The 20,447-nt window shown below is 50.5% G+C and overlaps 7 protein-coding genes across 7 annotated transcripts; all 7 read right to left on the bottom strand.

The window, feature by feature from the left end:
- Positions 1 to 533: 533 nt before the first annotated feature.
- AO090102000057 (uncharacterized protein) lies at positions 534 to 968 on the bottom strand (the record flags this gene model as incomplete). Its single annotated transcript, XM_001822249.3, has 1 exon — positions 534 to 968. The coding sequence occupies one exon, from the start codon at positions 966 to 968 to the stop codon at positions 534 to 536; it is 435 nt and encodes a 144-aa protein (XP_001822301.3).
- Positions 969 to 2,787: 1,819 nt separating this feature from the next.
- Positions 2,788 to 5,668, bottom strand: AO090102000058 (cellobiose dehydrogenase; the record flags this gene model as incomplete). Its single annotated transcript, XM_001822250.1, has 11 exons — positions 2,788 to 2,981; positions 3,028 to 3,070; positions 3,119 to 3,348; positions 3,401 to 3,492; positions 3,539 to 3,587; positions 3,634 to 3,727; positions 3,782 to 3,903; positions 3,955 to 4,447; positions 4,497 to 5,321; positions 5,384 to 5,562; positions 5,620 to 5,668. 11 exons carry the CDS (start codon positions 5,666 to 5,668, stop codon positions 2,788 to 2,790), a joined length of 2,370 nt encoding a protein of 789 aa, XP_001822302.1.
- Positions 5,669 to 6,748: 1,080 nt separating this feature from the next.
- On the bottom strand, positions 6,749 to 9,208 carry AO090102000059 (sulfatase domain protein; the record flags this gene model as incomplete). Its single annotated transcript, XM_023236998.1, has 1 exon — positions 6,749 to 9,208. The coding sequence occupies one exon, from the start codon at positions 9,206 to 9,208 to the stop codon at positions 6,749 to 6,751; it is 2,460 nt and encodes an 819-aa protein (XP_023091659.1).
- Positions 9,209 to 9,307: 99 nt separating this feature from the next.
- AO090102000060 (uncharacterized protein) lies at positions 9,308 to 10,488 on the bottom strand (the record flags this gene model as incomplete). The annotated part of the gene is made up of 4 exons (XM_023236997.1): positions 9,308 to 9,316; positions 9,360 to 9,545; positions 10,025 to 10,072; positions 10,189 to 10,488. The coding sequence occupies 4 exons, from the start codon at positions 10,486 to 10,488 to the stop codon at positions 9,308 to 9,310; spliced, it is 543 nt and encodes a 180-aa protein (XP_023091660.1).
- A 1,821-nt stretch (positions 10,489 to 12,309) lies between these two features.
- Positions 12,310 to 15,703, bottom strand: AO090102000061 (flavin-containing monooxygenase; the record flags this gene model as incomplete). The annotated part of the gene is made up of 7 exons (XM_023236996.1): positions 12,310 to 12,356; positions 13,954 to 14,166; positions 14,220 to 14,858; positions 14,923 to 15,241; positions 15,292 to 15,371; positions 15,436 to 15,558; positions 15,619 to 15,703. 7 exons carry the CDS (start codon positions 15,701 to 15,703, stop codon positions 12,310 to 12,312), a joined length of 1,506 nt encoding a protein of 501 aa, XP_023091661.1.
- A 422-nt stretch (positions 15,704 to 16,125) lies between these two features.
- AO090102000062 (uncharacterized protein) lies at positions 16,126 to 17,025 on the bottom strand (the record flags this gene model as incomplete). Its single annotated transcript, XM_001822254.3, has 2 exons — positions 16,126 to 16,710; positions 16,765 to 17,025. 2 exons carry the CDS (start codon positions 17,023 to 17,025, stop codon positions 16,126 to 16,128), a joined length of 846 nt encoding a protein of 281 aa, XP_001822306.3.
- Positions 17,026 to 18,462: 1,437 nt separating this feature from the next.
- On the bottom strand, positions 18,463 to 19,384 carry AO090102000063 (uncharacterized protein; the record flags this gene model as incomplete). The annotated part of the gene is made up of 3 exons (XM_001822255.3): positions 18,463 to 18,549; positions 18,627 to 18,770; positions 18,854 to 19,384. 3 exons carry the CDS (start codon positions 19,382 to 19,384, stop codon positions 18,463 to 18,465), a joined length of 762 nt encoding a protein of 253 aa, XP_001822307.3.
- Positions 19,385 to 20,447: the final 1,063 nt, after the last annotated feature.

Here is a 20,447-nt window from a genome sequence, read left to right as displayed (position 1 = left end):
AACACAGAACGATGAAAGACTTGAAACCTCACGGAGATGATCTGAAGTATACCTCTGGTGGGAGGTTATGGTTGAGCCGGGAAGTTAGCACGGTCTAATGTCTATTATGAAACGGGGATTCCGAGTGTTGACCAAGAAAAGCTGGAGACTACAGGCTGCCCGCAGTGATCTCTTCATTGTTTCAGCGGTTCAGCCGTCGAGCGTAACATTCGCCGGAAATGACAAATACTGAGAATCTTCCTAGAACATCTGGCTCCTGCAATGATAACAGGCTTACATGTTCGCAGGTAGGCTGTATTGGATGCAGTAGCGTGGCATAGCCAAGATAGTCAAACTGTTCTACAGCATGTAAATCCAGAGACCATAAGCACAGTCTCATTCTAAATAGACAAGTCATATTTATGAACAAATCATCCAGATGGCAACTCACAAACATCAAGTAACTCAGCCCCCCAAACGTGACAAATACATGAGCCAATGGGAAAGATTACAAAATTAGTTACTAGAAAGTTCTGCGACACAGAGGCTCGAATCTAGGATCCCCGCTGATCGACATCCACATCAGACTGAATATGAATCTCCGTCGTCTTCATTATCCCCTGGCTCGTCTCCTCGTTCATGATAGGGTCCTCACTATCACCATCACCCTTGTCTCTTCGCGCAGTAGCCCAAGCATCCCCATAAGTCCCTAGGGCGTAGTCCAGACTGCGACCACCAAACTGTGCATACCCTTGGCCGCGCCCATACGGGTTACCGGGGTGAGTCCGGGCGCGGGCAGTATTGCGTTTAGAAGGGCGTTTGTGGAGCAGGATGTTGACTAAGGGTGTCATGGTGGGGATGCATGCGGCGAGAATAATCAGATATTGTTCGATGGAGGTCCATATTGAAAGGTCAACCGTGTCCCACGTCAAATCGGCTCGTTCGGTCAGTGAGGAGAGGTTGATGGTCTTGACAATCGCAGCGGCCATGGCGCTGCCTGATCAGATCGTGATACAACTACCGTAGAAATAGATACTTACACGATTCCCAGCGAAAGCACGCAACTCAACCCAATCTTGACTTTACGGGGCATCTGCAGTCCGGCAACCGTTCTTAGTGGATAGATGGCGAGCGCGAAGTCCGAGAACGCGGAGGCCGCTACATGATCAGTAACATAGCGAAGCAGGAAAGCCAGTACGTACATCCTTGGAAGAAGGCATAGTTCTTCTGCACCGTCGGTGACCAGCATGACCCTTCGATCTTATTATCCCACAATTTCTCGGTGGGTGTACATTGGCCATACATGGTGTATAAAGCCATCGTATTGATTATGGTAAGGAAGGTAATCCCCCCATAGATGACTATTTGGTGATGCTTGACCTTTCGCATGATCCGCAACAGAAATAAGGCAACGGATGTTTTACCCCAGTTCGTCGCCATGACATGGAACCCCTGCGACATCCAGTTGAACTTGCCGCTCAGGATGCACTGTGTCTCACTGAGTTCAGTAGTATGTCGTCCGGTACCATAATGCACACTGATGGTGGATAGAACGCTTTCCACAGTCGCGCAGGCCTGCCACTGTCAGAACATGCACATTCCTTAATCATTGAAAACCCTACCATGGACAGTACAATAAATGCGTCATCCCACCCTAGAGGCCGAATTACGCGGGCACGAGTCCAGATCCGCAGTGCGACTAGAACTGTGCACACACTGAACAGTGGCCACGCAGCGACTTTGATCACCCATTGCCGATTCTCGCAATTGCTTGGTGTTGTCGTATCGCCCATTGTAGTTTAAGACAAGATATTTGGAATTGCAATAGAGACTGAAGCCCTGCAGCAGGGAGCTCCATGTCTAGCGCTGACAGGGGCTCGCCCATAAGTCGACTTATAAAAGTCCAATTGCCGACTGTGTGCTGTGCTACCTCTCTAACTTATTAAGTATTGGTGGCTCAGTAAAATAAATCTCAAGAGCTTTTGTTCCATTTACTAGATCTAGACCAAAATCCAACTTCTCTCGCCAAGAGACCGCAACAGAGGATGGCTCGGTGAGATTGGTCCACGTTCCATTAGGGCACGGGATGGATTTGGAATTAAAAGTAACATTGGACCTACAAAGCGGCGGTAAAGGACATCTCTATTCTAGTACAGTTGCACAGGCAGGGAACCTTTTTGCTTTGAATTGCAGTATATAATGGGCCAATGTGCCACCCCAGGTTCCAGCAACGTTACGTCAGTTTCAGGTAGCGTAGAAGGCGGGCTATTTGGATAAAGAAAAATGGAGATTCGAGCACAGGGATCGATCCTTATACTGTGAGATCTGTGTCCTGTAATGATCCCCGTCCGCTGTCGCATTCAACAGATAGAGTCATGGCATGATCTATCAGATTAACCGACAAGGGCTGAAGTGACTCGCAATCTGCAGCTACCCGGTGGCATACCACTAATATTCATCCAGTTGATTCTTTGACAGAAGCCAGGGTTTCGGGATGCTCCAATTGATCAGATACTTTGTCTGCGCGGCTCAGTATATAGGACCTGTCACTGTGCAGGATGTGTATATTGTGTATGGCGTACCGCCTGAAGAGAATATAGTCGCTATGATCAAGCCAGATAGATACGTACACTGGCAAGACTAGATGATCCTGACTGGGTTGAAGAGTATTAATGGTGGAGATGTTTGCAAAAAGCACAAAGGGTGAAATGAACTGCATTTCCAGTCTTATTGCTATATATACAAAAACATGTAATAACCAACAAGATAACAGTTTATAGAACTCAACACAGTGAGGCTATACACCCATCACAGCGCAAGAATCTTTTCAGCTGCATGCTCCGCGACCGTGACAATGTAAGCCGAAGGATTGGTCGTGATCATGCCCGGGAAGATACTAGCATCCACGACGAACAGGTTGTCCGTTCCATAGACCTTCGTATTCAAATCAACAACGGCGCTACCTCCAGTACGGCCATCATCTGTACCTATTTTGCAGGTTCCTATAATAATTAGCGACGTAATTGCAAAAACAAATTCGTAACTCACCCATCCAGTGATTAGCTCGGCGTGTTCCGGCAGTGATTGGCATCTATCGGTGTCAGTTACGTAGAACATGCTTCCAGAACTCAGCACTCACAGTCTTGACAAACTCGGCAATGGAAGTGTTCCGAGAAGGATAGTTCCAGGTAAATCCCGTTCCGTTCAGGGCCATCTTCAGGTTCTGGATTCCCTGGATCACAGCATTGACGTCGCTCTCGTCCCGCAGGAATGGCAGTGTCGAGACCACAGTGTCCAGTCCCGCCGTGATGGCCATGCGGCCACGCGAGGTTGAGCCGCGGCCGAGGTATTGGCTAATGGTCATAGCGTCTACAGTGTGGTTAATATCTTGCAATAATCTTTCACAAAATAGTCAACGTACGTCCGTCAGGCGTATCGTGACCGCCTTCCACACGAGCAGTCCACTGTATCTGTCGTTTAATGCCATCAGAACCGGTGACTTCGTCGAAGATTCTACAAACGTTAGTAACATGACGTCTCTGGTAGACGGGCAACTTACATAGGACCAATGTTAGGCGCAGCCTGCGCGAAGATCCCGGTGCGATCGTCTACGCATGTTAGTGCTGGACTGTTCGTTGAAGCATGACTACGTACTCAGATAGCTCGTCGCATCACTCTCGATGGGGGTCTTGTATGCTGCTTTGAAATCATAGAAGACAACATCAGGGTGGGTCACCACAACATCAGTCTGCAAACATCTTATTAGCATAATAGCAACCTCTCCGGTACGCTTGGCACTCACATTGACATGATCGACCAAGTTCTCGCCAACTGGAAGTTCGATCCACTCAGATTCAGCAATCATTGTCTCTCCGTCAGTTGAGTTCTTCACAATGGACAGCTGGTCCTTCGGGCCGATACCACCTATACGCCATTAGCAATAACTCCCTAGCAATATCATCAAATGAGACTTACTTCTCATAAGGACCTTTGGCGTTCCAAAAGTTCCCGCAGAAAGAATGACTCGACCCGTATTGGCAGTTACATTGACGGTACCCGCGTAGCCACCATTGAGGGTCGCCTCGACCTCAACTCCAGTGATACGTCCGCCTTCACGAACAACCCTCTTCACAGTCGTGTTCGACCAGCGGGCAAAATTATCTCTCTCGCTCGCCGACACCAGATACGTCCCCATGGGCCCTCCACGCTCACCACCAGAGAACATGAATGGTGCGTGGCCAAAGGTCTTCGTTTTCTGGGCCGGGACATCGTTGAGGGTGACGGAAGACCATCCGGCGGATTGCAAGCCATTGAACAGTATATCGGCTCCTTGCTGGTAATAAAGCTTTCCATCGGTGGAGGGGGTTGTGGTTCCAGGGATTCGCGAGAACACGCGGTCCGCGGGAGCCTGCATGTCGGACGACTGCCATCCCTCGGGGAAGTTGTAGTCCCAGTCAACGGGATTTGGCTAGAGATTGTCAGTACTGGATTCAAACATGGCATATGAGAACACTTACCCTCCACCACAATCCGGCGTTGACGGCGGTGCCTCCGCCCAGCACACAACCTGCCATCTGGTCGGTATCACTGCAGGCGATACCGTTGGAGTCGACCCAGATCTGGTTGCACAGCCCAGGCACATCAAATCGCGTCAGATTGGTATCATCCAGCCAGCTGGGCTTCATGGTGCCACCCCAGCGTCCCGAGGAAGGAGGACCTTTCTCGATGAGGAGAACGCTGTGTCCAGCCTCACTCAGCCGATCGGCGACAGGGATACCCCCGGCACCTCCACCGACGACAATATAGTCGTATGTAGCACCGTCAGGGACAGGGACAGGAGTCGGCTCGTTGCCGCCACCACCGTCACCAGAGCAGTCACCGGGAACAGTCTTGTTAGCCAGCTTGACCCAGTCCTCGTAGGACGCACTGGCAGCATTCTCATCGAGAGTAGCCGAGATGATACCCTGGTTGTCATGCTGCACTAAGCTGATATTATCCGGACAGGATGGGTTCGACGGGCTCTCCGTAGACTGCGCCCATCCCAGGACTAACCTACCCTTGCTTGTGGTCGCGTTTCCGGTTTGGCCATTTTGGTCCCAGGTCAGACAATTCTCGCAACGGAAAAGCAACGTAAAGTGAGTGGCATTGATGCTTGAAGAAATCTGGGTGACATTGGCATTGCCGGTATAGACCCCGGGCATGCTATAGCCCGAACCGAATCGCAGGGAGGTCAAGACCGTATCCTCGTACGGATAGGCCAAGAACAAGAGATTGTTGTTCATGCCACCACCCAATGAAATGCCACACCAGCCAGCGGACGAGGCATTTTGGGACGCGCATTGCTTGAAACATAAGAACGTTTAGCGCCACTTCAGAGCGGTCATGATTAGCTCGAGATCCTCACCAGGTAACCGATAAACTCCGTCGCATCGGTGGTCAACGCCGAACCCGGCAGGGCTACACCGAAGACGAGACCCCCCGTACCCGTACCAGCAGGTACCGACCACGTGTCAAACGTGATGCCCGTCTCAGTATCCGTGTAGGCAACCGGTGTGCCGGACTGGGCCCAACATGACTGCAACACTGCCAAAGAAAGTCAGACGAAGAGTAGCAATATTAGCTCGATAGTCCACCACTCACCGGTGCTCACTGACAGGAATGAAGCGAGCAAACGGTTAACGAGCTTCATGATGAAAAGTGCCCAAGGGTTGAGCTCCGAAGACGAATGACAGCATTTCACATCGGCGGGGTCGAGCCCTAGATATACAATGGCGCCCACGGATGACACCAGGACGAATGCCCCGATACAGATGGCTCGACACCCGGCCCGCGGATCCATATTGCAGGGACATTGCCGGACTCAAACGTGTCGTAGCTGATACTGTAGCGCATCTTGGCTCGCTGGCGTTCTCGCATATTGACTGGACGACGCAAGGGATATACCAATCGGGTTGTGGAATGCTCTCCACCAAAGGGTGCAGACCGCAGAGATGACTGTTGAAATGGCAGAATCCAGAACATTCAGCCGGTATTCGAAATTAATTGCCTATTGCCATCACAATAGAAGCACGGCGCTGGTGTTGCGGATAAATAGTTTAACATAGTCGACACCAAGAAACGGCGGCCAGACGCCGTTTCGCGACAGACACGGAGACTTGGCATGAAACGCAAAGGATGAGACATCACATTAGGCATGCTGGTTGAGCAATTAAACTGCAGACATTATTAATGAAAGGGTATAGTTGCAGAGGGATCGGCGGCTATATCAGCCATAGATAAGTACCGGCGGTCATGGGGCCGTGGCAGATAGATTACATCCTCCCGGTCCGGAAAATCTTGGCCTGCAAAATCCATCGTCAAGACGGCTGTGAAGAAAAGAGATACCGACTAGCCTCGGAATATCCAACAAAACCTACGGAGCGGGTGCCACAGCTCAATCTATAAATACCTATATATCGTGGGAGCCATCATCATGCGTATCAATTGATTATTATCGACAAAGAATATCGTAGTCTATACACAAAACCCGGTAGATAGTGTACAGGGACTCTCTCATCTAGAGAGGAGTCCTGCCGTTCCGGAAAGATATTAAACCGCCAATGCCCATGGGTCCAGAAGGGAGCGCGTGTCCTCAGCAATCATGTGTGTTTGCTTTTCCGCGCGGGATATGGTTGGGTGGTGATGCGCCCATAGGCTCATCTAGTCATATAATAAATGATATGGAAGTTCCTGTGTAGACTTCCTGATCTCATTCTTTGAAGAAGCTCACTCAACGCTTCGAGTCCTCGGAGTCGTCAGAATCCGTATCATCGGAGTCCTTGTCGTCTGAGCCCTTGTCACCCGAGTCCTTGCCCTTGGAAATTTTGCCGTCTTTCGAGATCTTGATCTGCGGAATGTACCGATAGCGGTGCCAATTATCGAGCACCCACCACTCAGTGACATGTGCGGCATCGCGAAGCCAGTCCACGACGTCCTGTCCGTACTTCTGGTCAAGTTCGTTGGCCATATCCATGAGACTGAAGTGTTTGATGGGTTTGAGTTCGATCGGATCCTTCTCCAGGTCGGTGAATCGCCATTCCAGATCGTCAACCAATGGAATGACCAAACGGAACGCCGGTCGCGCCGCCGAGCGCACCGCGAGCCAAGTACCGCCAGTGTTCATGACGGTGAACTGCCAGTTCTGTTTTCCGTCCTCTTCTTGAACCAAGGGGCGGAGCATGGACTGCCCTTCATACAGGGATAGGATGTCGCGCGCCGCACGGCCGCTGCCTTCGCTCAACGACCGCGACTCAATCAGCAAGTCCAAAATGGTCGGCACAATCTGATTACTGTTCACAGGGGTAGAAACCTCGACCGGAGGCAGTTTCGGATGCGCAAGCACAATGGGAACGTGGAAACTGCCGACATGCGGGTTGTCGTAGGGCGTGACGCCGCCGTCGTTCGGCAGCGACAGACCGTGATCACCGGCCATGACAATCAACGTCTCATCCGCAATGCCCTTCTCCTCCAGAATGCTAATAATCTCAGCGATCCAGTTGTCGCCGAATCCAATTGTATTCAGGTAGCGGTTAACGTCATTGTTGTGTCCGGTCCACGACGATCCCATGAACTCCTCGTACTCATCATGTGGCATTCCCCATGGATGATGCGTGGTACCGGTCAGGTGGGTGAGGAAGAGGCGGGTGTGGCTAGCCTCCGCATCATCAATCGCATCGCGAATGTAATCCCGTAGTTCGGTATCCGCATAGCCATAGTAGTTGATCTCCTCCGACTTGACCGGGAAGTGCTTTGAGCTGGGTTCCTCCAGCGTCTCCTTGGTGATCTTGTCGTGGTAGCCCAGAGCCGGGGTCAACTTATCCTGGTTGTCGTAGGTTTCCGTCACCGACTGCATCCACACGGAGTGCCACGGCCACGCAGTAAAGTCATCAGTCTGGTTGGTGATATCGTGTTGCTGGCTCAACGCATTAAACACGTGAGGCAGACACGGCTGATATATATGATGCTTGTATTCGCGGTTGAAGTCGGTTACCAGAGGCGTCACGCCACACAGCGTACCCACTAGACTCTTCAGCGTGTAGGTACCAGTCGTGTGAGCGTTCCGCGCGCTAATGCCACCGTACGCTTTGCGATCGGCGTGGAGCGAATCGGTATGCTCGAATCCGGCATCAAAACCGGTCAGCCACTCGGCAGTGCGAGTCAGGTTGGAGAGACGGTCCTGGATCTCGGGTGGGATCTGCTTATCCTTGTGGGATTCCGCAATGCGATTCCACATGAACGAGTCCTTCTTCAAGGGGAAGACATCGCCTCGAGTACTCTCAAGTTTTAGCATAATAACATGTTTGATCTTAACACTGTTGTCCTCCAGCACGGGACGGATGGAATCGAGGACAGGGTTATCCCGGTTGGAGATGTGCAATGGGTCCATACTCGGCGTGTAGTGCAAGGCGAAACGGTCGGTCTTATCCCAATCAGAGAATCCGGGGAGCCCCTTCTGCGGCATCCAGTCCCAACCCGGTGCGGGGTGCAAGGATGACCGCTCTTCCAGCCAGCCATAATCCCCCGGCAAGGCCGTCGTGTCGACGGGAGACTTCCGGTGTCCACCCTCAAAGAACGGTGTCAACGGCAGGGTGCCTGAGAGATACAAGTACGCCGGCGCCCACGGACGAAGGAAACGGAGGAGCAGGAACAAGGCGAACAAACCCAACACGACAAATCGACGCATGGGGGTATCCGTCCGCCTGCGCTCCGTTGGGGCCGTGCTTCCGGTCGCGGTCCCGGTGTGCAACAGATGGTCCGATTCTCCATCATCACTCTTATCGTCCAGGTAATCATCGACCGCAATCTGCTCGTAAGTCTCCGGGTCCGGAAGGGGCTGCCGCCGGACACTACCGTAGACGCGATGAAAACAGGGTCGCAGGCGCTCCACCAAAGCACGGATCGGCCAGGCCAACACGTGCAAGATTCCACCCGTCACCCGATGAATGAATCCTGCCACAAACCAATTCACCGTCAATAGAATACCTTCCACAATCAGGAAACCGGCCAATCCCGTCAGGAGGGTCCGCATCGCGGCGGCGTCGGCATGGAAGGATGTGGCTTGTCGCCAGTGAATTTCGGCGCCGGTCACGACGTAGAAGGAGGTATTGGAGGCCATCATTCCGGACATCATCAAACTATTGACAGCGAAGAAAATTGTTAGTTTCGGGTCAGAGCAGTCATAGCTACCCATCGGGACACACGCACCTGAACGGAATGACGATGATCGCGCCCACAACAGCCAAAGACCGCCACGGAACCCTCTGGGCGAGGGTGCGGAACAATAGCAGGATCATGACATCTTGAAAGAAAAATGTAACGCCCCAGAGGAGGAATTTGCTCACGGGGAGGGAGTGTAGGTGAGCGAAGAGATGGAGGAATTTGGCGCCAAAGAGCGAGATGAACGCGAGGGAGAAGAAATATCGGCGAGCAAACTCCCAGAAGAGATCGAATGCCTCCCCGGGCGAGGAGCGCAATTTGTGAAAGACGGGAACCCACCGCTGGCGGAGGGCGTGCAGGGTGTTGGCGAGCTTCATGACGTTAATCTAGCAGTCCAAGCGATCACCACATGGCAAGGGAAAAGGTTTCGTTGAATATGGAAGCGTGATCCAGTCTTCGACCACCAGAAAAAGGAGCTATGAAGAGATGCCCATCGGAATCGCTGGCCTGGTTGTAATTTCCGGAGGGGGTGGAAGGAAAATGGAAAGGGAATGAGAAAAAAACGACTAAATGAAATAAGAATAAACCGAAAGTCGACGGCTAGAAAGATACAAAGAAGGGAATCCGAAAGAAAGAAGTAAATCAGTCGATCAGTTGGTAGTCAGCAACGAGGAGAATGGAAGGGAAAGAAAAGAGAGAAAGTAATGGATCGTCGAGAGACAGAGAGAGAAGGAGAGAAAGTCAGCATATGTAATGTGCAGTAATGAGGAGACAAGAAACATCATCACCACTGCATCGTTTTGACCCGTACCAGAATGGAATTTTCCAAAAATACACCGAGATTTCTTACGGGCTCCTTCACTAACAATAGAGCCGCACAGCCCTGTCTGCCTTGACTCTTTTTTAATTTTATTCTTTTACTTCTTTTTTACTTTTTAACAATGAACTAAGATGAGTTTGCATTGAAATTTCCTTTTTTTTCGATTTTTTCATATTTTTCACCGTTTGCCGTACCGAATTGTCCTCTTGTGTTTCATGAAACTGTCTCTTCTCACTGGCCCACCAGACCCCTTTCCTAACTAGACCCTTTTTGATCCCCTGGGCCCACTCTCCCTCAGTCATGTCATTGGCGGATACTGCTGGTTTTAGCCCCCGACCTACAGGGCTGGGGAATGGCGACCAATCAACCGTGGCGCCAAGGCTAAAGACCCTGGCGGTGCATTTTCTTGCCGTCTGTTGTGAAACAGGAGAAGGAATCCAGTGTACAGGTTTGGAATTCATCAGTCCAACGTTTGACAGAAAGCGTTCCTCCATGGGGGATGGAACAATAGCTTAGTTGACTATGATGCTAGTAGTAATCAGTCTGCAAACGTGACTGATTGGTGTCTCACCAGGTGAAATTTGGTCAGAAAAAATGTCGAGGTTACATGGCAGCCCCAAGGAATGGGGTGTAATTTATTTCGGGTATGCCGCTAAAATGAAAGAGGCAATGTGACACACGGTCAACTTACCCTTGAGCAAGTGATCAGTTTCCCTTTGGGGTCGGACTCAAGTACCCACCGTCACCAATCATTGGATCCGCCATCCGCGCCCACCTGCAGGCGGCGTTCCCCGGAGTTGACTGTTTGGGACATAGTGCCACCTGCAGGGCTTCCATTTTGTCTTCCATTGGGTTTCCTTTTTCTTTCATGTACAGTATGTACTCTGGAGTAGTAATATATGTACTGTACTTAACGATCCACTTCACAGCACAGAAAGGATGTCTCACGTCCAGCCTGCGGGGAGGATGGTGAACCGTTACCCTTCCGAAGAAGATGCTATATTTATCGACTCGACCAGATATTTCGTATGTCGGTAATATTGCTAGTCTGCCTCGCTAGAGTATAGCCAGACTTGGTTCATAAATCCATAGTTCATACATATTCTTGTCTATTTTTTAAGTTTTCTCGGATCGACTCCATGGTGATAGCGATACTCATTCAGGCAGGGTCTCAGACCACCTCTCTCCACCATGTCAATCCAGTGACATCACGAGCGCTCTGTTCCGTCGGTTCCGCTCAGGGTCTGAGTACACTGTACGGAGTACACGGTTGGACATACATCATCTTGACCAGGGTCCAGACTAACAGCACCGTCATGATACACAGAACTCTGACTGGTTTGACAGCAGAACCGGACGGCCTGACCGTGCGTTAGCGTCTGACTTCTCCATGTTGGAGGAAATCCTGTGAGCCTTTGATGGCCTTATAAGATCTGGGGAACAGGATATGGAGGGACATCCTGGTTGGTTCATGAGGACACCCTGCAGCGCCCAGAGAACAGGCAACAGTTCCTCGGCAGAATCAATGGTGGGATTCAGCCCAGTCGGGCAGCCCTGGGATCTAACCGTCGATCCGGTTGGGTGGCGGGTACAAATCCATCCCTCCTCAACCCTTCTCCCTTTCTTTGTCTTCCTTGGTCTCTTTATGATGGACGGTAGCCGTCAAATATATGTGAATGTGCTCACTCTCTATGATATCTCAAGCAGCCTTTAACACAGAGATAGGTGATTCACTGATATCGAAAAGGGGGTAAAATGGATCCCATGACTAAATTAGTCCTAATAGTGCTATCTACTACGGTATTGTCAGTATCAACATGGATGTATGTACCGTATGTAAATGACACGTACGGAAAGAATACCACCTCCCAACAGCCACTGCCAAGTGCCAAGTCGTCGGACTTGTCTCAGACGGAAGAGGAAGCGAATGGGCCATTTGCGTTCGTCGCTCGTCTCCATCCTGGCGCTCAAAGCTCTCTCTTTTGGCCCCCGTCTTGGCATGGAACGGTTGGCAGTTGGTGACATCCGGAGGAATCCTCGTCTCTGATACGAAGTACAGTATAAAAAGGAGCTGATGCGATCCTCTGTTAGAGGCGTCAGGGAGGCAGTGCTGGCATCAAGAGATAATGTCATTGAAACAAGTCTGACAGCAGCCACCCCCACCGCAACGTTACATAAGAGTCTTATCCATGAGAACAACACAGCTTCAATTTACATCCTCGAAGCTAAGCTCCGTGGGTACCTCGTGCCATTGGGCGCCACATGGCATCACGAGACCACCTGCTTCATGAGCTCGTATATCAAGGTTTACTTTCCTACCCTGATAAAGCAATACTCTTTCTCAACGACAAAGATGCACAGACTAATTCAAGAGATTCAATCACAATGAATAAAAATTCAATCCAACCCTACCCGATATGCAATGCAATGCAACAATAAGCAAGTAAACCCTCCAACATTTTCTCCGACCGTAAAGACACAGTCCATACCTAAAGTAAACTATAATCAAACACACAATATTGGAAAAAAAAAAAAAAAAAAAAAAAACAAGACTTCAAACCACCTTCTCCACCTCAATTCCCCCCAAACCTTCTGTCTTCGGCGACCATCCGACAAAAGGGGCAAACGGACGGAGAAAACCAGCCACTCTCATTGGTATCAGATCAACCCTTTCTGCCGGGTGATGGCGACAGGGTCGGTCGGCCTTCTTTCTTTTTTCGGTTTTCGTTCTTTCTTGAGTTTGCTTCTTTTGAGTTGATTGAGGACATCTATCTCTCATCTTCTTTGTTCAGCTTGTATCAGGTTCCTATGGAGTTACCCAGACTACTCGTAGGAATTATCCCAATGCCGGCAAGCATATATATGAATGAAAATGTGGCTTTGATCGAGTTATATTTGGAATGGTCTGTCTTGTCCCGCCCTCGGGTCGGACACGTTGTCCTTTGCCTCCTACAGTTAGTATCCTCGATCGAGTAGTCTAGCCTGATTTGGTCGAAGGCTGGATTAGGTAATCAACGTAGGAAATCATGCTATCAGTGGAAGTACGTAGTATCATGATACGATTCGAGATACATTATTTCTGTTCGAATGAATGTGCATTGCATGTACGAATCTCACAGGTGAGATGCAAGTTTAATCTCCAGACTCCAGTTTATCTGGGATGAACCTACGGCGGAGATAAGCGAGCATAGCCGTATCTCCGCAAATATATATATATACTGATCATCACCAGTGCTGTGTAGGTTAACTCATCCGGAGTCAACACGGCAACATCGCAGTACATAAATAACTTAAACATATCCAGATAACTGCACAGCATCAAGTCAAAGTTATCAGATCAACATCTTGACCGGGATACCGCAGGAACATCCCGATGGTTGAGATCTGATGCGTTTTCCCTTACGCAAGCCCCATGCCGTGGAAAAGTTACACGAGTTTCGTTTCTGCCTGAAGAGCTCCGAATAATCCCTTGCAAACTCAATTCACCATGTTGCATACCAACATCTCATGCCAAAACCCCTGCAGGAGTCCGTGGATATGGATTGATCAAGTAAGACAAGTGATACAATGTGAAATCGGTAAAGAAATTACATGAAATTAACGCCCTATCTACTTCCGATAGCCGAAACAGAGAACGACGGGCCACTCGCTAATATGTACTGAGCAGTCTGAGTGCCATGGATCATAGACAGAAAGAAGACAAGGTCAACGGCGCCGCTGTAAAGCTTTTGGTCCATTCATATAGTACCCACCCACCGCCAGGGCCACTCCCAGAGCGCCCAGCACTAAAGTCGAGGAACGCACGGGCAATTCTTCCTGAACACGACCGATATTGGTTGTTTTCTTGCGCTCCATCATGGACTTGCCCGTCCCCTCAATAGTATAATCCTCCCATTGCACCCGTGACAGCTCCTTCTGATACTGGACCACCCGGCCTGGCCAGTTGTTGGTGATCCGACCATTCTCCAGCTTATACCAGCTATGGCACTGCGGATCGGCGAAGGTACTTCTCTCTAACTCCTCCTGGAGGCGTTCATTGAACGCAGCTACTACATCCGACCGAGGCTGGAACACCAACGAGTCGCTGCGAGCTTTGGCACGCACGACCTCACCGATCAGCGTGCTCAGGTAACGCGACTGTGCCTCAGCCATTAGGATGATAGAGTTATGTCCTGTACACAATGAGCCTAAAATTCCCACAAGAGAAGGGTCATGTTCCACCCACCTAGATTCGTGTTCGGTCCGTACAGCATACCAAAATTGGGGAGGTCCTCAACCGTGACACCGTAGTAGGCTGCGGCCCCATCCTTCCACACATCTGACACAGGACGTCCGTTTCGCCCGTACACCTGGATGGGATGCATAAACTCGACGGAACGGAATCCCGTCGCAGCAACAATGAGATCATACTCTTGAAGGGCGCCATCAACCGTTTCGATTCCCGACTCGGTAACGCGCTGGATCGGTCGCGTCTCAAGATGCACGTTTTTCTTGTTCAATGCGGGGAAGTAGTCATCCGATGGTATGAGACGCTTGCAGCCGGGCGAGTAATCGGGGATCAGCTTATCCCATAGCTCTGGCTTATCACACAGCTGGCTTTTCATGGTAGCGATGGATATTTTGCGTATATACCCTGCCAATGCCGAGTTGGACTTGGCGATAGCATCATGGCTGAATTCGCGAGCTTGCATCATGAGGGCGCGTTTGCACCAGCGGATAGGCGGCACGTAGGAGAGCAAGAATCTTTGAAGAGACGAGACACTCGTATCGTACCGAGGGATGACCCAGTTGGGGGTCCGCTGGTACACCGTGACTTGCGACACCGATTTGGCCAGTTCGGGGACGATTTGGGCGCAGGTGGCGCCTAAATAAGTCAGTCCAACGATCATGATAGTGACAATTTAAGAATGAAAAAGGACAATATATACCATTTCCGATGATGGCGACACGTTTTCCGGTGAAATCATACGTCCAGTCCCACCGGGCAGAATGCATCAATTTGCCGGTGAAGTCGTCGAGACCGGGGATAGAGGGCCAACTAGGCACATTGAGCTGACCAACCGCAGAAACCAGAAAGTCGGTTGTGATATCGTATGAATCGTGGAACTGGGGCTCTTTGGCCCCTGACGTGGCCACGCTGACCTTCCACTTGAGCTGTTTGTCGTCCCAGCGAGCTTCTTGCACGGTCGTATTGAAGCGGATGAATTTATAGAGACCATGTTTCTCTGCAACGTGGATGAGATAGTCCTGGGCGTGTTAGATGAAACCCGCAAACCATCGATACTTTATAAACGTACCCGAATTTCCTCCTGACCCGGATGCTCTCTTGTCCAATCGGTCTTTTGCTCAAAGGAGAAGCTGTACAACGTGCTCCAGACTGGTGATGGCTTAGTACATACAAGCCAATTAATGACATGAATCAGGGACCTAGAAGCACGTACTGTCGCAGGCGCATCCCGGGTATCTGTTGTCAGTCCAGGTACCTCCGACCTGGTTGCCTTTCTCCAGAATGACAATATTACGACATTGGCTTCGCTTGATGACATCAATAGCCATACAGAGGCCTATGAGTCCGTTAACCAGTTATCCTGTAGCCACCACGCGAGAATGTAGTCAGGTATTACCAGATATGCCCGCCCCTATAATAACTACGGTAGCGGACGTATAGTCATGGTTTCCGACCGGACGACCTGCTTGAAACCCGGCCATTTTGGCAAATTTTGGTGAAACGTTGTACAGGGGATGTTTGTCTCGCACAAGCTGAGGGGGCCCATTTTTTACGACGCCAGGAATATGCAGCAAGGTCGGGGTACCGAGGTAAGGATCGGGAATGGGAGTAGTGATGAACGCACTGAAGAAGGGTTTAAGACCAATAGTGTCGGCCTAAGGTTCTCCATCTCTATGGATCGGAGCCTTAGCCTGCCGAATCAGGCTTAGCGTGGATATCGTGGGTGCGGAGGTCATGCGTTTGGTCCAATGATCACCGCCCACTTCTTTATTGCTCCTTTTATTCTTCATTCATAACTACATGGATTGTGAATTATGATTCTTCACGGATCATTTCTCCGGACACAATACTTTTTTCCACATTACAGCTATACAATCCACAAGTCGGCAATGGAGTATGGGAGCTACAGCTTGGCCACTCGGTCCAACTTCTTCAGTTCTCGTCGCAAAATCTTCCCGGATGGGTTTCGTGGAATAGCCTGCACAAATCGGACTCCTCCACGCAAACGCTTGTAGTTAATCACCTGATCACTCACATACTGGGATATAGCATCAGCAGTGCTCTGGTTGCCCTCGTATCCCGGCGCCACAACCACATATGCTCGGGGCAGTTCTGTCCCTGACTGGCCGTCCTTGATACCCGTCACAGCCACATCCGTGATGGCGGGATGCCCTAGAGCGATGGCCTCGAGTTCAGCCGGTGCCACCTGAAATCCGTTATACTTGATCAACTCTTTCACTCGGTCGGTGATATAGAAGTGGCCATTCTCATCCTTGTGCCCCACATCACCAGTCTTATAATAGCCATCCTCAGAAAAGGATTCACTGTTGGCCTTCGGGTTATTCAGATATCCAAGAAAGACATTCGGGCCTTTGACCCAGAGCTCTTTAGATCGTCCCGTCTCCCCCTCAACCAGGGCATACTTTGCAGTCATATTCGGGAGAAGACGGCCAACGGAGCCCAGATGGGTGTGCGTCTCGTTCCAGGTCTAGGTCAATCGTAAGCCGCGCCTCCAAGTGATTGTCTAGAACCCAACACCTACCTGCATGTGCGTACACGGAGCACATTCACTCATCCCATACGCCTGACGCACACTAAGCTTGAGCTTCTGATGCAAAGTTTGGATTAACTCCACCGCGAGCGGCGCAGCAGCGGAGAGCATCATTCGCAGCGAGCTGAGGTCATACTCAGTGATACGAGGATTGGACACCAGTTCCAGGATAATCGGCGGAACTACATATGCGTAGGTGATTCGATGTTTCTGGATGGTGGCGCAGAATGTATCGAACTGAAACCGGGGCATGACGAACGTCGACAGACCGAGGTAGACGGTATGATTCAGGAGGTATGTGATACCTATTCACGGGTGTCAGATCTGTTTGGCTTCAACATTATCGGATGATCAATACCGTATATATGAAAGAAAGGCAACAGAGCCAGGGTGCTATCGCCCTCGCCGTGCAAGCCTCCATTCCATGCCAACACGCCGTTATCGACCGATGCGGTCTGCAGCAAGTTTGCGATCATGTTGCGATGTGAAAGCATCACAGCCTTGGGGAGACCGGTCGTGCCGGATGAGTAGACCAAGAAAGCCAAATCTTCCGCTGGACGGTCAATCGGGGCCGAATGTGGCCCATTCATTCTCCCGTCGTGGAAGTCATCTTCTGTCAGTTCATCCAGAAGTAATACGCGGTCGCGGGGGATATTAGCACGTTTGGCGGCCTCAAAAGCCACCGGAGCTCGAGCTCGCTGTGTTACGAGTGCCCTGGCTTTGGTATCTTGTAAGGGATGCAGCAGCTCCTCCGCGCGGTAGTTAGGGTTCACCGGACAGACCACGCCACCGATCGCAAGGGTACCCCAAACAATCGGTGGCACATCAATAGAGTTATCGGTGAAGATGACTAGGACGTCGCCTTTCTGCCATTCCCATTTTCGACATAAGGAGTGGCCGAAGGTCAGCGCCCGTTGGCGGACTTGCGTATACGTGAGACACCGCTCAGTGTCAGCGGCGGTGAACAGAACTGGAGAGTCAATAAAAAGTCTACTGCGCAGATTACTCTAGGGCCGAAGGTACCTTTATCAGCCGGATATGGCCGATCAGGTCGTTCGAAGAGAAAAGACCAAAGGTCGACATCCGGAATGTCGACCGAAGGAAATGGGGAGGATACCACATCCATCGTTAACAATGGTTCAATCTACTCTATCGGTCTGGCAAAAACAACGAGGACCTGTTATGCAGCGGCGATGTGATATATATAGCGTCAGATTCGACGCGCTCTTATCACCGATTCACATGCAGAGCAATAAATAATATGTCGATCATTGCCATGACTGGCGAATGAGTAATCACTTCCTTCACGCAAGGATTCGACGCACAAATTCACTAGTTTGAAACAGATCAGCGCTATCGACCTATATCACAGCCTAATATACCCCATACGTGTTCAGAAATCTCCGAAGCCCGAACAACAAGATCAACTTATTTATATCTCCAGACTCTAGACCTCTATACAAGAAATACAAAAAAAGATACAAGCATTTAACAGACATCTAGAACACGCTCAATGCAAGTCTATAGTTATAGTATATACATGACCATCAGAATCAGCATGTTCACAATCGTAGATCATCCATGCAACATGTCGCAAATCGTCAGACGCTGAAACAGAAACCCAACCCTAAGCGAAAAACCAGATAGATAAGATAATATAAAATTAATGCCGTAAGTAATAGTCAACGCTTAGTCCGCGTTGTTGGCGCAGGTGAAGCTGGCCCGGGAGCTGTCGTCGTGGATCGCCTTGCCGGAGGCGTACAATCCTAGACCGCACTGTGGGATAATAGTTAGTATACCCGTGACTAGAAGACTATATAAATGGTAGGGGAGATAGAGAAAGGGTCACATACAATAGTACCACCAATACCAACAATGAGGAAATTGAGGATGGTGAGGGCAATCTTGCGAGGAGACGAGAACCAGTAACCCCAGTTCATGTGCAGCCAGTACACGCCACTCAGACCGTAGGTGAACCAACTGGCGAACAAGGAACTCTGTTTTGGATATCTGTTAGCAAAGCCTTTCTTTCCTGATCTCTAAGCAGGACGATGCAAGAGTGAGGGGGAAAACCACATACAATCAAGCTGACAATATTGGTGAAGCTGGGAATACCCTCGCCGATAATCCAAGCGATAATCCAGCAGGTCACACCAATAGCAACCCAGGAACCAACGGAGACGAAGTCGCGCTTCGCCATGCGGCCGGATTTCCGGAAGATGCGGACGTAGATGTACTTGAGACCGACGTGGCCGTTGACGACACCGGCACCGATGATGGTGGGAATGGCCACACCGTAGGCGACCTTCTTGAGCACGGGACCGGCGGATCCAAGAGCGGGCGAGGCCACGCCGGTGCCGACGTAGTAGTAGATGACGGTGGCGGCAGTGACGTAGAGGACGATCTCGAAGCCTTGCAGCAGGCAGAGAGCCTTGGTGAAGTCCTTGGGTTCCTCCATCTCGGCGATCAGACCGAAGAAGGCGACGTGGGCACAGTAGGCGAAGACAATGTTGGTCACAGCGGTGAAGCCGTGGTAGATGTTTGTATGCTGGGTGGCGTAGATGCTGGTGCCGCCTTTGTATTGGACGCCGACGCCGATCATGGTGATCATGACTGCGGAGAAGATGCTAATGAAGGCTACAGGAGTTGGTCAGTTTATTGCGTTCATAATTTAGTCGGGTTTCACAGGAAGACATACAGGCAATGGAAATGTAGGTCATGTTCTTGATCGTACGGGGCAGAGAGAGGACCAAACAGATCACCATGCCCACAATACTGAAGACAATGGAGCAAGTGCCATGGTCGGTGATCGTGTTCATCATGACGGTGAAGGTGACGATGTGACTGCCCATGATAAAGATAGAGAACAGGATCTGGCCCAGACCGAACAGTTCACGGCCGAATCGGCCCATGAGGATTTCACCGGCATCGGCCAGGTTGTGAATGTGCGGATGCCGCTCGCGGAATTGGCCAATGACATATCCAGTGTAAAGAGCGAGAATACCAAGACCGACAATCAGGATGAGCGCTCTGTCGACGAAATGTAAGAACCAGGTTGTGGACGCGATATTGTGGGAGGACTCACGGAACAAAGCCCAGCGTGTCAAGAGTAGCAGGAAGGGACAAGACTCCAAGGGAGACTGATTCGGCAATCATGACTAGGATTGTTAGCTACGCGATCGAAGGGATGGGTCTCGTTCGACGGCTAAACATACACATTCCACATTGCCTGAGACGTTAGTCTGTCACCGTTGTCCAATGCATACGAGGGGGTCCGCAACTTACCACCACTTCAGCGTCTTGTACTTGACCTCCGCAGTTGCCTCATTGCCAAATGGGTCATCGACAGGGGTGTTATCCAGTTCCGCCTTCAAATCATCGTCCGCATACATGGGGTGGCCATGCTTGTCCTCGATTGGGTCGGACGGTGGAGGGACGCCTTCCATCAACATCTTGACGCGACTATTGCGGGGCGAGGAGCGTAGGAGAGTATTAAGACAGTCAAGTATACTGACAGCCAAGTTACCTTCTCCTGTTGAACGCAGAGACGGTCAAGAGTGATGAGATAGAAGAATTTCAAAGGCCGTGGCAGACGGTATAAGACTATTCTCGCATCCGCCGAACACCGGGGCTGGGAGATAAGCGCAAAAGATGTTGAGAAAGTCCGCGGTGGG

This window comes from Aspergillus oryzae, chromosome 4 (assembly GCF_000184455.2).
Source record: "Aspergillus oryzae RIB40 DNA, chromosome 4".
Lineage (NCBI taxonomy): Eukaryota > Fungi > Ascomycota > Eurotiomycetes > Eurotiales > Aspergillaceae > Aspergillus > Aspergillus oryzae.
This window is presented reverse-complemented; position numbering and strand designations above follow the sequence as displayed.